The 14117-nt window shown below is 42.5% G+C and overlaps 1 protein-coding gene across 2 annotated transcripts in view; it reads right to left on the bottom strand.

Moving 5' to 3' along the window:
- The window catches only part of strn (striatin, calmodulin binding protein), a 62695-nt gene extending 51800 nt beyond the window's left edge, over nucleotides 1-10895 (bottom strand). For both annotated transcript variants that reach the window (XM_066697287.1, XM_066697288.1), the window contains exon 1: nucleotides 10405-10895. In XM_066697287.1, coding sequence (XP_066553384.1) covers nucleotides 10405-10875 — 471 coding nt within the window. In that variant the 5' untranslated portion in view covers nucleotides 10876-10895. The remainder of the gene's footprint in view (nucleotides 1-10404) is intronic.
- Between the last annotated feature and the right edge of the window lie 3222 nt (nucleotides 10896-14117).

The following is a 14117-nucleotide window of genomic DNA, read 5'->3' as shown; positions in this document are numbered from 1 at the left end:
TGCTAAAGTCATGGCGCTGCCGGAGCAGCTGTACAGTTTTCTAATACTCTATAACGGCCCAGAAACCAAATCCAGTACTCCCCTGAACACAGCAGGACTGACTGAACTCGAGAAGACCAGCGCCACAGACCGGGTCCTTGACCCAGAGAGGATCTTGCTGACATCAGCAAAGGCAATCACTGTCTTGTAGTGCTGTATAAAGCTTCCAGCTACATTTGTAATGGTCTGGAAAACATAACTAAACCTGTTAATAATTCATGGAAACTACATGCTTGATCGAAATTAATTTTTTGGGGTTTTAATCATTTGCTAAAAATATCAGTTTGTTTTTGGATTCTTTCCTGTTACAGACAATAAATAAGCCTATTTAGCTAATTTGGAGGAAACTAAAAGGTATCCATCCCAGCTTTTCAACTATAATTGATACTATTGCTGTAGTATCAAGTGAGTAAAATCCAAGTCACCCACAAATTCAATCACCAGGCCTCCAGTATTTCCAAGAGAGCACTTTAGTCACTGTGCTATATTCATGCTCCATTAGAATACCTCATAACTTATATATAAAAATGTAATCTTGATTTTTAATATACAAATAGTACCTGGGCAATGGAATATTACAGTACTGGAGTACTCAAGGACAATGGGAATGACTATCAAAGCTGAAGACAGAAAAAGAACGATTGTTTTGTTCTGTGCGGGCAGTAATACTACTGTAATAACAGAAAGGCCCTGCACAACTCAAAGGTTGGTTATTTCTTTTGTAACAGGACGAGCGTATTAATTATCCGCCACCCAAAAGGTATTTGTTCACACAATATTATGACAAAATATGAAATAATTGCAATGATTAATTTCCCTCAGGAAATTAAGTTTGCAACCTCTCCACGTTCATGTAGTAACATCTAACACTGGGAGCAACATAAACATAGAAACGCAATGCCCCTGATTTGCCTCCTAAACAAATCGCTTTGACCACTAAATGCAAAATGATGTCTGTTCAGGAGCAGCCTGTTTCAGAGTGCAAGGGAGACAACAATAAATGCTCCACAGAGACCCGAGCCCGGCCATCGGGGGTTTAACCCAGAAGAGTATTCTCAGCACGCACATCTTATGAACTCCCAAGCCGCCAAAGCCGCAACAAACGGTTTGAGCGGCAAAACAATCACAGCAGTCTGTATCGGGTTTGAAAAATGCTCGTAGCCAACCGCCTCACATGTGTCTTGCGCAGCTCACAGATAAGCAAATGAACAGCTTCCTGTGCTTTCTGTGAGAGAGACAATATGAATACGAGTGTGTCATGTGTGCAGAGCAGTACCAGGCTATATATTCATCCCATTTACTTATTTATTGAATCCCACTTCTCTTCATCCAAGCAGTCAAAAAGTCTCAAATTTTGTATATACTGAAAAACCTGTCAGAGTGCACTACTCAGAGAATCCATCTCCCGGTTTCTTGCAGTGCTGCAGGCTCACAAATCAAATAAATCCTTGATCATTTAGCATAGGTGGCCCTTTCCTACCCAGGGGAAGAGAATATATATTGGGGGTTGAATGGGGGGGGCAGAAAGAAAGAAACTAAAGCACTAGAGCTCTCATCATAAGACTAAGATGGTGAAGTGAAGTGGGGAGGGTGTTGATACAAAGACAACAATCCCCTCTGCATTATAGATGATATACTTCTGCTTCAGGTTGTGTAGTTCAGGAGCATCTGGGGGATATTTAAGCAGTGAGATAGTGGAGCTACTTAACACAACTTGCAGCACTTTGACTCTCTCTCTCTCTCTCTCTCTTGCTCTCTCGCTCTCTCGCTCTCGGTAAAGAAAACCACTAGACAAGATCTGAACCATGTGAGCAGGCTGCTGCAACAACAGCAAAAAAACACAGCGTCAGGACTTGCACAGAGCGCCAAAACACATCCACCAATGAGATCAATGGCATTAGGTAGTACCCAGAATTCCACGCAACTCTGCACCCTGACTGGCACTGTACTCCATGTTCAGTATGTTGAGAAAGCATACTGCCTGTGAGACGGTTCTACTTTATTTTCCCTTTACATGGACTGTGGCTACCATTTTTGGTTGTAACAAAATCTTGCCCAACTACAGCAGGGTTCACTAGATGAGTCTGAAGATATCTTAGCCTTGAAATAAACCATGATTGTAATAATGGAGTAACCAAAGCATGAGGTTTTATGATAGAGGAGAGGAGAGGATGCTACAGGCTGCCACAAATAATTTGGTCCAATACTCATCACTCTAATAGGCGTTCCACTGAGCCTTTTCCACACAATATACTGTAAAATAGATCACGGTATAGTAAAAGCCCAGAAAGACTGAACATGCCTTCAGCAGATGCAGGGAAAAGGGGGTTTTCGGCACCATCCATCGGCAGAGCGATTATTGGTTATGTTCTGCAGATGAGCTGGCGATCTCGATCTGTTCCAGCTGCGAGCAATATTCCTATCAATCCTGAACGGTGACGCATTTAGACCACAAACAACACTTGGCGCTGGAAAACGGTGACGGTTATAAGCGATTAATTACGACAGTCATTTATATTTTCTGAGACAGTCACATTTCCCTCACGCAGGCAACATCCCGGAGTGTTTACTGTACAAACTTGCCTTCTCTATGGGGAAACCCCTGATTAAATCGCTCATATTAACAATACTAATAATGATGATGATAATCAAAAGTATGCTCCGGAAACCAGAGTAGATGCACATGCAGTGATAGTTTCCAGAGATGCTGGATAAGTGTGTTATGAGGCTGGCAAGCTTTAGTCAGCCATTCTTAATGTTTAATGAACTGGATGGCAATAGACCAGTCATCTAAAGCGTTCCAATTTATGGCATTTAATCACCCTGGAACTATAGTGCGTTTTAGAGCTTCCAGAAAAGAAAAACAATAACGAGAACAAAAGCCAGATAAATAATCCATCAAGTGTAACAGTAGGGGCATTAAGAAGCATTTATCCAGTCACTGTCCCTTAGCCTTAACGCAGAGCAGTACTTAGGCTAGACACCGCAAGGCCATCCCCTGCTCGTTCGGTAGCAGAGGATTATGCCGATGGAGAGATATGCGCATCAGACAGTGTCCTTTGGCATCTCTCTCTGCTCACTCAACGATTGTCTCTTCCAATTCCGTACAATAGAAGGAAACGCAGATGCAAGGAAGGGGGGGAATGAGAGAGAGAAGGTCACCAACGAAGAACAGACTCCTGGGAAAACACATGTTGGTATCTGTGCAATCACACGGATTTAAATCGCTAGACCAACTGCTTAATAAATCTTTATAATCTGACGTTTAAACATATTGTGGGATTAATTTCATAATAGCCTTGGCAAATGACTGATCCCTAATTAATTCTGGCTAATTCTGAATCATGGAATAGGGAAAGAATGAAAATACGTAGCAAATGCTGAGGGACGACCCATTATAATGAAGGCCTAGGTCTCTTACGCAATTGTAATTAGCACACTATAAGAAAACCCCCTTTCCACACAGACTATACCAATTTCTCATTTTTTGTAAATGCAGAATATGGAAATTACAGTGATCCTGCGCACAAAGCCAGCTTTTGTTGGAGAATAATTAGTAGAATTAACCGGGAAGGATATTTAATTACCTAATTCCACACAGAAAGTATCTACCACAACCTTACGCGATTTAAAGATCTGTTCATGATCTGAAAGGAGAAGTTTCTGTAGCAAACCAAGTGTTTAAAACATGAGCATGTACCAAAAACTATACAAATAGTCATTATGTATTAACAACCGTGAAAATATGGAATATATCATTTGTAGAATTCTGAAAACTATAAATTTAGGAGTTGAACTTGAGATGTAAGTGAGTGCATTTTTGTTTTGTTTGTTTTTTTGTCTGCCCTTTAAAAAAAGAAACCTGAATTACAGATCAACATAAAAGAGCGCACTGAATAGACCACATTCCTTCTGGAGGTTACTACCAGGCTTGTTTTCATTCAGAGCAGGAAACTTGCTGACTCCAGTTCTCCTACAGCTGGCCCAACCGGCCCGCTCCCAGCACAGAGGGCACACGGGCATGTCAGGAGGAGGCGAGGCCTTTTATCCTTCAAAGCCCAAATTCTGGTAGATTTGCTCACTCTGAATTGACAGGCCTACATCACACATTTATTTATTTGTGTTATTCCCGAAAAGGCATATTAGCATTTTAGACAGAAATGCAACAACACAAAAGCAAGGCAGATTTAAAGCAGCAAAAGCATCTTGTCACGATGATTATGCCGGCCAGGTTTAAAACCCATTGACGGGCTCTAGCGATTCATTCAGTCACAGTGGAGAAAGAGTCTTTCTGCCATTTTATCTCATAGCACAAGTGGTCCAGCTCTTTCCTCTGCCAGTCGGCCCGATTATCCATTCGCCTTATTCCATTTGAGGACGGCCTCCCGTGGCAGGCAAGAGGAAACGTTTCCTGAAGAAGGATGTCAAAAAACCTTCTGCCGCTTTCTAAGAACTACCAGATCCAACCCTACCAAATTACCACATCCAATTTGTTATCATTACATGTGGAGGCCCATGTGCCCATTCTTCCAGTCACAAGACACCGCTTTTAGCACTTACTGTGGTGCTGCATACTGATAACCAAACAGCAATAAGCAATACCTGGTTCATTTTAAATGTCTGGCAGGGTGGGCAGCTAGGCAGATTGTTGGCTATCCTCCAAAAACAGCCCAACAGCAAGGTCAAACTAGTTCGTATTTCTTCTAAGTTGTGTTGTTTGTATATAACATACACCTTCTTGTGCTCAGCAATATTACCAATGGAGTCTGTGTCAATGCACTCCTTATACTACAAGATGTTACTGAGATTTTCACTTTTTAAAACTTCACAGTTTGCCAAATAGTGAAGGTGTGCCTCACGAGTGGTATTTTCCACTTCTGCGAGTTATTACACAAGCTGGCTGCTTAAGAAACAGACATGCAATAAAGAGGCTGTTGAAGGGTGAGGTCATTTTCTTTTGTGAGAGAAATACCTGTTAGGGTGTTCCCTCTGCTCCTCAGAAACATGTTGTTCACACTCCAAGAACGCTGTTGCAACCCATCCCTCCCAGCCCAAAGCTCTCCCATTCACTCGAGCAAACACAATTGCACGGCTTTTTTGGGTTCCTGTAATTAATCTATGAAAGTGAAGTGCAGTGTATGACCCTGTGATCTGTTGCAAAGCATCTTGGGAGGCAGTTTGGGATCCCTGCCTGTGATGGACAACAAAACTATTTATAATCTTCAGGAAACGCCTCATACTGTACATTCAAATGGACAATCCCCCAGCATATAACCCTTTTAGACCTTTATTTGACCTCTATTTATACATTCATACATTTGAGAAAAGAGAAAGCCCAGCTAACCAGAATTTGAACCAGTGGGCCCCAGCAAAAGGTTTCTACTTCTATTGCCATCTTTCAATCTGTAACTGGCCTCAGACAATGCATAATAAAAGATTGCATGCTGACATACAGAGATTAGATTCCCTAGTGACACAATTTCAGTCTCTGACACAGAAGCCAAATGGGTCCAGAAGTGCTTCCACTTTGTTTACAATCCAGGTATATGAGGATAAAGCTTATTTACCTATTCAATACAGTCATATTCCTAAATCCTCAACGGTTCAAAAGTGCACACAGATTGCTCCCTGAATTGCACTATAGCACTATCAAATCCCAGGCTGCTGGAAATCTGTGCAACACCTCTCTGCCAAAGATTGCACGATTGGTCTGCAGCTCCCTGACACTCATGTACAAACTATGTGGTGCATCACCAAAGAAAGTCAAGCTACCACAAGCACCTTCTTGGATAGAGTCACCAAGAAAAACACAGCGCGTCTAAACAGAATGCAAATCGGAGCCGACACCGACTGTATAAACAAATAAAGTTGGAAAGTAACAGAGAGAGGATATCCGCTCTCCAAAAACACCTAAGCCCCTAGTGACCAACTCCTACACAGCGGATTAATAATCCGTTCTTGCCGAAATGCCGCAGCGGCAAAACAGGGTCCCATTAGGATTCCAGACAGCATTACTCATAGGTCAGACACAGAGCCGTGCTCAATGGATCTTCAGTCACTCGTCGGAGTCGCTGTGGCCAAATCACCCAACCTGCCTGTGTCCGACCACTCTATTGAGATCTACTAGCAATAATAATAATAATAATAATAAAACTATAAAAGCAGCCTTCCCTGGCACTGGTGCATTCCCAAGGTTTGTACAGCTCCCTGCCAGTGACAACACAGACACTGGACTTCTGCCAGCAAGACTTCATTATAGCACAAAACAGCCAAACAGCACACAGGGAAGTATTGTGCAGACCACCATGACCAGATTCGAACTTCCTGTGGCTTGGGAGTCCATAATCAAACCACTACCTAACAGTAAATGCCCGTTGTAATAAAACCCATGTAGCATCAGCTGGGCACAAGATCAGTGGATTACCTTCAAAGATGAATGACAATATGTTTCACATCCTAATTCCACCTGCAAGTGATCTTTGCTTATTGGAAAATCACAGCGAATCCCACAGTGACTACAATCTGTTGCCTTCTCGTGGATTCAGCAGTGTGCTCCCAATATTAAGCCGAAATGAGGTTAATTGCATCCTCAAGGAAAGGGGCAACACCAAAACAGAAAGCCACAGCGAGCTTAACAATTGGCACATTGAGAAAATAGTGCATAGTTCTGCAGCATGAGTCATACGAGGCTCATTTGAAAATCAACACCTGCTGCATTGTGCTCGAGGAAAAGCACAAGGGCACTCTCCAATCGGCGTGTGTTTCCAATTTTTGGGCAATTAAGGGTGAAAAGAAAAGGCAACTCACACAGGCACTAGCTGCTCACGTCTGTTCTGCCTCATGGGTTACGTAAAAAACGGCTTCAAAACAATCCCCCCACCTTCTTGTTCACACTCCTACCGCTCCGTTCCCACTCCTGTCACCTACCTTGTGATATTTATATACCGCTCGCAGGGAAACGGGCTGTTAAATTTCACCTTCCTCTGATAGGAAGATCTCTGGAGGTGGTGTCAATTCTCAGAGGAAATGTGAGCGACATTTCTTAGGCCCATCGAGGTTCATCCCGTGACTTTCTGGCACAGAAGTCTCGTACAATGTGCTTCACAGGACAAAAATTTAATCATTGCTAAGAAACCGCCACATCGTGAAATGCCGAGAGAGACAGGGGGAAGGATAGTTTGTTTTACAGCCTACTAAATTCTGCGAAGAACACATATTTTCCTGGTGCTACACACCACGGCATGGGCAGGTTATTCTGAGTTTTTCCATTCCTCACTCTTTCTGTCCACTTTATCCTCTTCCCCATCAACGTGGACAGAGACGTGATTCCACACCCTTCTGGCCTAAAGGATAACAGCACAGGATGTTTAACCTATGGAAACATCGGCTCCACGCACATCCAGAACTGAAGGATATTCATCAGACCTAGGCAGACCACAGAAATACTAGCAGAGCCCCATCCCAGTGGTCTAAACACAACAAAGTGCTTTTTCAAACCCCACAGCTGTTTAGAGGGCTACATATACAACCCTCAGAAAGAAAGAAAGTGAAAAGGAAGCATCTCAGTCCCTACACACAGTTCTGCAGAGGAATGAGACACACATGCCTCCAGTACACAGATCCAAGCACAGAGTCTACTAAACACACAAATAGAAACAAATCTGTCCAAGACACAAATTCAACCACAGTATTTTGCTAGAACTCTTTGCTAACTGGCGCTGAAAGATGGTTCAAAAGAAAGAAAAAGCCTGAATGCTAAACTTCATAACAGAGCTACATTCGCTGCGCATTTCTGTCATGTCTTATGTGGTTCAGCAGCCACATTACAAAGTACAATGTGATACATGCTGCCTGCCTACACAGCACCTTTATAAGCAACAAAGCAGGAATATACACCGTACAACACAAAACACTGTCAGAGCAGAGCTGCACACAGACAAGGAATACAATTGCATGTCCTGGTTGTTGTTTTCCTTTCAAAGAGACAGGATTAGCTTAATACATTTGAACATTTGACATCACCTTCTTCATTAAGTCTCTTGGAAGTCAGCGCCTTTACCTCTGGCAGCTGTTTTGTGGTATTTGGTCAGACATGGCGTTCCTAACAATGCACTGCACTTGTTAAAACAACCAAACAATTGTAACACTCCCACTGATGTAACTAGGGACTCCAGTAAACCCCTTTAATAATTAAAAATAAATATACTTGACTTTGAAATAAGGACAGCTTCCTGGACAGTTGCGACCTCCGGAAAGCATCATTATAGCCCACGTATTCGATCGGCTGGGTGTTTAATATTACATTTTCACACAAGAAAAGCACTCAGGTTGCTTTTGATTCAGATGTATACAGTAGTAACACAGCTTAAAGGTTAAATTTTGTTTTCTTGGTGGGAGAGAAGGAAAAAAAGACAATTCATCTGGACTGAAAAACTCAAACAAACCAAAGCAAAACCAAAAGCTTCAGACTGGTCAGAGCAGAACAGAATGATGGGAAACATTAGGGTTCTGCTTTGGCTCGTTTATTTCACAGGTGGCATGCTGGGAAAACACCAGTCTGTGTTTAATGTAGGAACTTCACCTTGTGCAAATAAATAGATAAATAAATGGGGTAGAGGAGGAAAGGGCAAGAGTTTATTTCCCGTGACACAGCAGTTTGCTCACTCCTGAGAGTAGCAGAAGGCTGCGTTACTGCAGACAGCAGTGAGTTCAGCTGCGTCGTCTGCCAAACACTTTTACTCCAAAGCAATGAAAGTTCAAGGCCCGCTCGAGTCAGAGTTAAATAAGGTTTAAGCTCTGAACTTACACCTAGTGACCGGTCGCTCACATTATAAAGCAGGAAGTGGCTCCAATCTGTGCGTGTTCATTCTCAATGTGGTCCTGAGACTTTCAAGGCAGGATGGGGAATTTTACTGCTTTTACCACCTACTGTACCTGCCTATTTGCCATATAAAGTGTAAAGGTACTTTCCTATTTAAAAATAACTACTGTGACTATCTCGGAGCAATATTATTTGTTTTACACTAGGCAGTCGAAACGAAACTGAAATGTTTCCCCGATCCCACTACTCTAAACAAGAGAAACAGATTCGTGAAGGTTGTGTGTGTTTGGGGAAGCTTCGTTTTAATGACTCTCCATAACTGTCATGAACAGGTAGCCATCAAAAGACAGGTTCCCACAGACAGGAGGTTAAACTGGATCTTCCAGTGCACAAGGACTTAAATTCTCACTTTCCTGGAGGCAGGCATTGGCTTTGACACCCAGCATTAGTGCTATAATACTCACTTGCCTATTGTGCCAATGTTAATGGCCTCTCTCCAGATGCCGAAAGGATTTAAACCATGGCATCAGACGTAGTGTGTGGCAGAGCTCTTTTAGTTTATTTTATAGCTCTGTAGCCTTAAAAAATGTTTGAGATTTCAGAACTGCACAAGATAAGGCCAGAAAACTTCACTTCACAAGGTCCACAACTGGTGATCCCAGTTTTACGACACCATCTCGGAGACTCCAAAGGGCACAGGTCTCCCTACATGTCAAAGCTCACATGTAGCCGGCTGCGACACAGGCACTGGTTTAGTATAATGCACTTACCTTGGACTAAGCTTCTAATGACAGTTTAGTGACCAATTTCTAACATCATCTTCAAAAGGCACTCCTACACACATTCCTCTCACAGCTGTTATTAAACACAAATCTATTCTATGAACTACAATGTGTTAAGGCATGTCGGGCAAGTTGTATAAAATGTTCAGCACAGTGCACCCCCTCCACAATCACATACTGTACCCAAGTGAATTGCTCTGCTATTGCGGTTTTCTCACCAGTTGCCATAACTGCCTGGCAAAGGTGCCAACCGATTCCAGTGCCAAGACCTGATTACTCCTCGGATGTGTCAAACACGGGACCCTGCTGGGTAAAACCCCCTCATCTGCACCCACCAGAACCAGGAACCAATCTGCGACCACACAGCTCTCTATGCCCGACTCAGCACCTTTCATCACATCCTGAAACATTTTTTTACTTTCTATTTTTCAGCAGAACTCAACACGTTTCTCCTGCTGCTCCGGGACGGGAAACGGTGCATGGGACCCCAGTCATGCAAACGGAACATCTTTGGGTTATAAATAAATCAAGAAAGGCAAACAAAACAAAAAAAACTTGTGTGCGACTTTAACATGGCCCCAGCTGTAGCATAGGACCCTCTGCTGTGTCACAACGTTATAGCAAACAAGAAGAGGAGGAGGAGGAAGACTGTCTGTCTGTCTGTCTGTCTAACCCCCCCCCACCACCACCACCACCAATCTAGCAGCCAATCCCCCCCTGATCGCGGGTAGGGAACAGATCCAGACCCCCGCGGCTGCTTACCTGTAATTCGGCCCGCTCCACCTCCCATTGCGCTCTCTCCACCTCAAATCGGGCCCATTCGTGCTGCAGGAAGTGCAAGATCCCCGGGATACTGTACTGCGCCCTAGCCGCCTCCCCTCCACCCCCTTCGGCCTGGGGTCCTTTCCCACCGCCGGGCAGCACCGAGTTGTTGTTATTGTTGAAGAAGACTCCGGGCCCCGCCTGTTCATCCATGGCCAGGCCAGGTACGAGCGGCTCGGATCGCTGGCGGGTCGGCGGGCGGGCGGGCAGGCTAGGCAGGCAGGCACGGCAGGCAGGCGGGCACGGCGTCTCTATCTGGAGGCTCTCCTCCGCCGCTGCTGCTGCGCTCACTCGGATCTCCGCCTCTCTACACGACCACAGGAAAAAAAGAAAAAAGGAAAGGGGGGAAAAAAAAAAGAAAATAGCGAGCTCTGTGCGGGGAGCGGGTCGCGTCTGACAGCCAGCTGTCATTCAGTGACGTCAGCACGCAGGCCGCGCCCCGCCGCTGCTTTTCTCTTTTTTCTCGCTCGAGTTTGTGGAGGGTTCGCGTTCTTTGCTGAGCATGCCGGGAGTTGTAGTGTTATTACGAAAAACCTAACTAATGAACTATGCAATCATTATTGGTAAATCTTTAGAGAATACCTTCAAATGATTGCAATTATCTCATTTAAATATTTGTATTGTGGTAATAAGTTATACAGTATTATTATTATTATTTCTTGGCAGACACCTTCATCCAGGGCGACTTACAACATAAGTGCAAAACAAAGTGCAGAAATACAGTTAAGTAAAGGCAACAAACATTACACATTCAATTTACATAAAACATAGCAATTCAAAATATAATACATTTTACAACTTCCAATTTACACAGGCAAGTACAGTAAGTGAGGTCATACATGGACAGTAAAAGCTAAGTGCTGTCAAGATGTAGGGTCACAGTCAAGGGCTACGGGAAAGGGAGCAAGAAGCATAATAAAACTCAGTGAAGTGCTATCTAACGGGGATTAAAAGGACTAATATTACAAGTATAAAGCTCTGATGTAAGTTATTAAATATATTATTAATAATTCATGATATGCTATTTATATTAGAAAATTAAGTTGTTGGGTTTTTTTTATATGAAAATGACATACAAAATGCAAATGCCACCAAGCTGTTTGCAGCCTGGACATACATAATATACGATGGTTACTGTAATACAACACCTACACATAGGAGCGGTTTCACATTCAGAACAATACCAGTGCTTCTAATTGTATTCACTAGACCTTTTTACACGATCTGATTGTCTGATATATGCAGGGAATAAGTAAAGGATTGTTTTAAAGGACATGAGACATGGATGATAGGCATCTTTTTATTTCTCCATTCGCAATATTAGTGTTTCTAGCTGCTCATTTGAACTCCAAGCTGTCTTTTGACAGAGGAATCTGTCTGTAATTGTCAAATAGTTGTTAATCAAAATGTATCCCAAATTATCAGGTCATCATGAGGACTGTCAGCCATCTTCTTCACTGTTACGTTCAGGCGTAAATCAATTCTAATGAGAAAATAGAAAATAGTTTAATTCCATTGGAACCTGGGAAAAAAGAGTGAGGATCCTTCATGCTGTCCATCCTACATTGGCCAAGATCTGTCGAACATCTGCAGCTTACTGTAGTAGGCATGGTGATCAAGCTCAAAGATAAAAATTGATTTAATAGATCTGTGCCATGAGTAGGCGAGCCATACCATCCTGGAAGCATGGCACAGTTTCTTCTGTGTGGGCGCATCTTCCATAAAGTGTATTTTTAAAATGGCATGATATTTTGCTACCAAGCACAAAGACTGGCAGGTCCATCTTTAAGCCCCCCAAACATCTAGGAATGGTTTAATATTGCCCTCCAGATTTGTAATGGATTTTTTAGACCTATCCATGTGTCTTGGCTGAAATAAGTACTAATGCCAGATTAAATCACAATTTACCTACAAGTGGCAAGTTACAAACCTGTACCCTACCGTGGTTTTGTTTACAAGTAGTAGAATGTGTCAGACAATCAATTAAACCTGCATTAAAACGTTTGAAATTTTCTAAATTGCAGGCATTGCAAAGTATTGGTTTGGTCGAGGTCTAAATTGAACCTCCATAAGATAAATAAGATGAACACACATTCAGGCATTTAACTTTGTCACCTTGATGTGCAAAACAAGAGCAGGATTCTGCAAAGGGCATGAAGTAGCTTTAAAGTAGCTTCTCAGGCAGCAAGACATTAAAAACCATGCAGAGAATAGATATCAGGTCCATTCTGTAAAGTATTCTATGTTCCAGGACCATACTGTATGACTCACTATATCGTTCAACACAGAAAACACTTTCAAATCCTGTACTAATAGGCACAAGAATTTGAATTGTGCTATCACCTTGACAACAAGCTCAATCTCTGGTAGTCATCACCCTTGGAGTGGTGGTGTCCTTTCAGATGCAGGGCTTTTATCCTCAGCTTGTGGTGCTACCGTTGGCAGATATGAGCGCAAAGAGATGGAAGAGTCCAACTCTTTTATGTTCATTTACCAAACAAACATTTTGACTTTAATAAGACAACTCAAAGTGGGCTCCGCAATGGCTCAAGTGGTTAAAAGCGTTGGCTTGGAATAGCGGTCTGGCCCTTTGCACACATTGCTGATTTGAATCCAGTGAGTTGAGTGCTTTTCCCCAAGGAATGGCATAGAGCAGTAGAAATAATTGGTACTATGTATCTTAATAAAATAACCTGTTATGAGATGAAAGATAAGGATATGCCATCTACCCGACAATAAAAGTAAACTTGTCCTCCGCTCAGCACACAAAGCCCAGCGGAGTAGTCACTGTTCATTAACAAAATCATTTTATGAGAGCAGTACACAGCTATACCCAAACCCTCAAGTACTAGATATTATCTTTGCCTTTTAATTTCGGTCCAGTCTCCTTCCCTGCTGGGAAGTAATTGGGTATTACTGTTCAGTCTTTTGCTCTCCTGAGGTGATTAGTCTGAAATAGCTCACCTATTAGTTTTCAATAACATTATATACTCAAAGCCTACCATACAATATGCTACCGAAAAACACCTATGCAGAGGAGCTGATAATAGTATCACACAATTCTGGATAGGGGATAGGGAAGTAAAAAATGATTGTTTTCCTGGTAAAAAGGCATTTTGGATTCGTGGCTATGGGCTTTGGACTGCCTGTGAAATATCCAGGCCAGAATGTTACTATGGTTTTACAAAGGCCAACAATAAACCAATTACACTTAAAGAAGATTACAGTCTGCTATGCTGACAACTGTTTGTACTTATCCTGGGGTCTTCCATGTAGTAGGGGGGTGAGAACAAGACCACTTGTGGTGAAAGAAGTTCACTGGTCGAATTCCTTCTTAGGGAAATCTATGAACAACAACACAGTCCTGTTAGTCCATCTTTCACTGCAATCCCATCTGTTTCCTGAAAGTGCAGAATCGTTATGTTTACTCACAAGGAGCAGCGAGAAAAGGGACAATCTATAATCGGTATCCCTAAAATGTCAGTTGAAATTGAACTCATGTGACAATATTTTCAGTTCTAAAGTGGGGAAATCATTGTTATATTAGTCATTTAGTGAATGTCCATTCTAGATTGATAATCTGTATTTAAAAGTGCGATGAGATTTGTTGTAAAAAGGTTATTTTGTTGTGGGAACTGCTAGCCAGCCGATAA

The sequence above is a fragment of the Amia ocellicauda genome, chromosome 23 (assembly GCF_036373705.1).
Source record: "Amia ocellicauda isolate fAmiCal2 chromosome 23, fAmiCal2.hap1, whole genome shotgun sequence".
Taxonomy (NCBI): Eukaryota; Metazoa; Chordata; class Actinopteri; order Amiiformes; family Amiidae; genus Amia; species Amia ocellicauda.
This window is presented reverse-complemented; position numbering and strand designations above follow the sequence as displayed.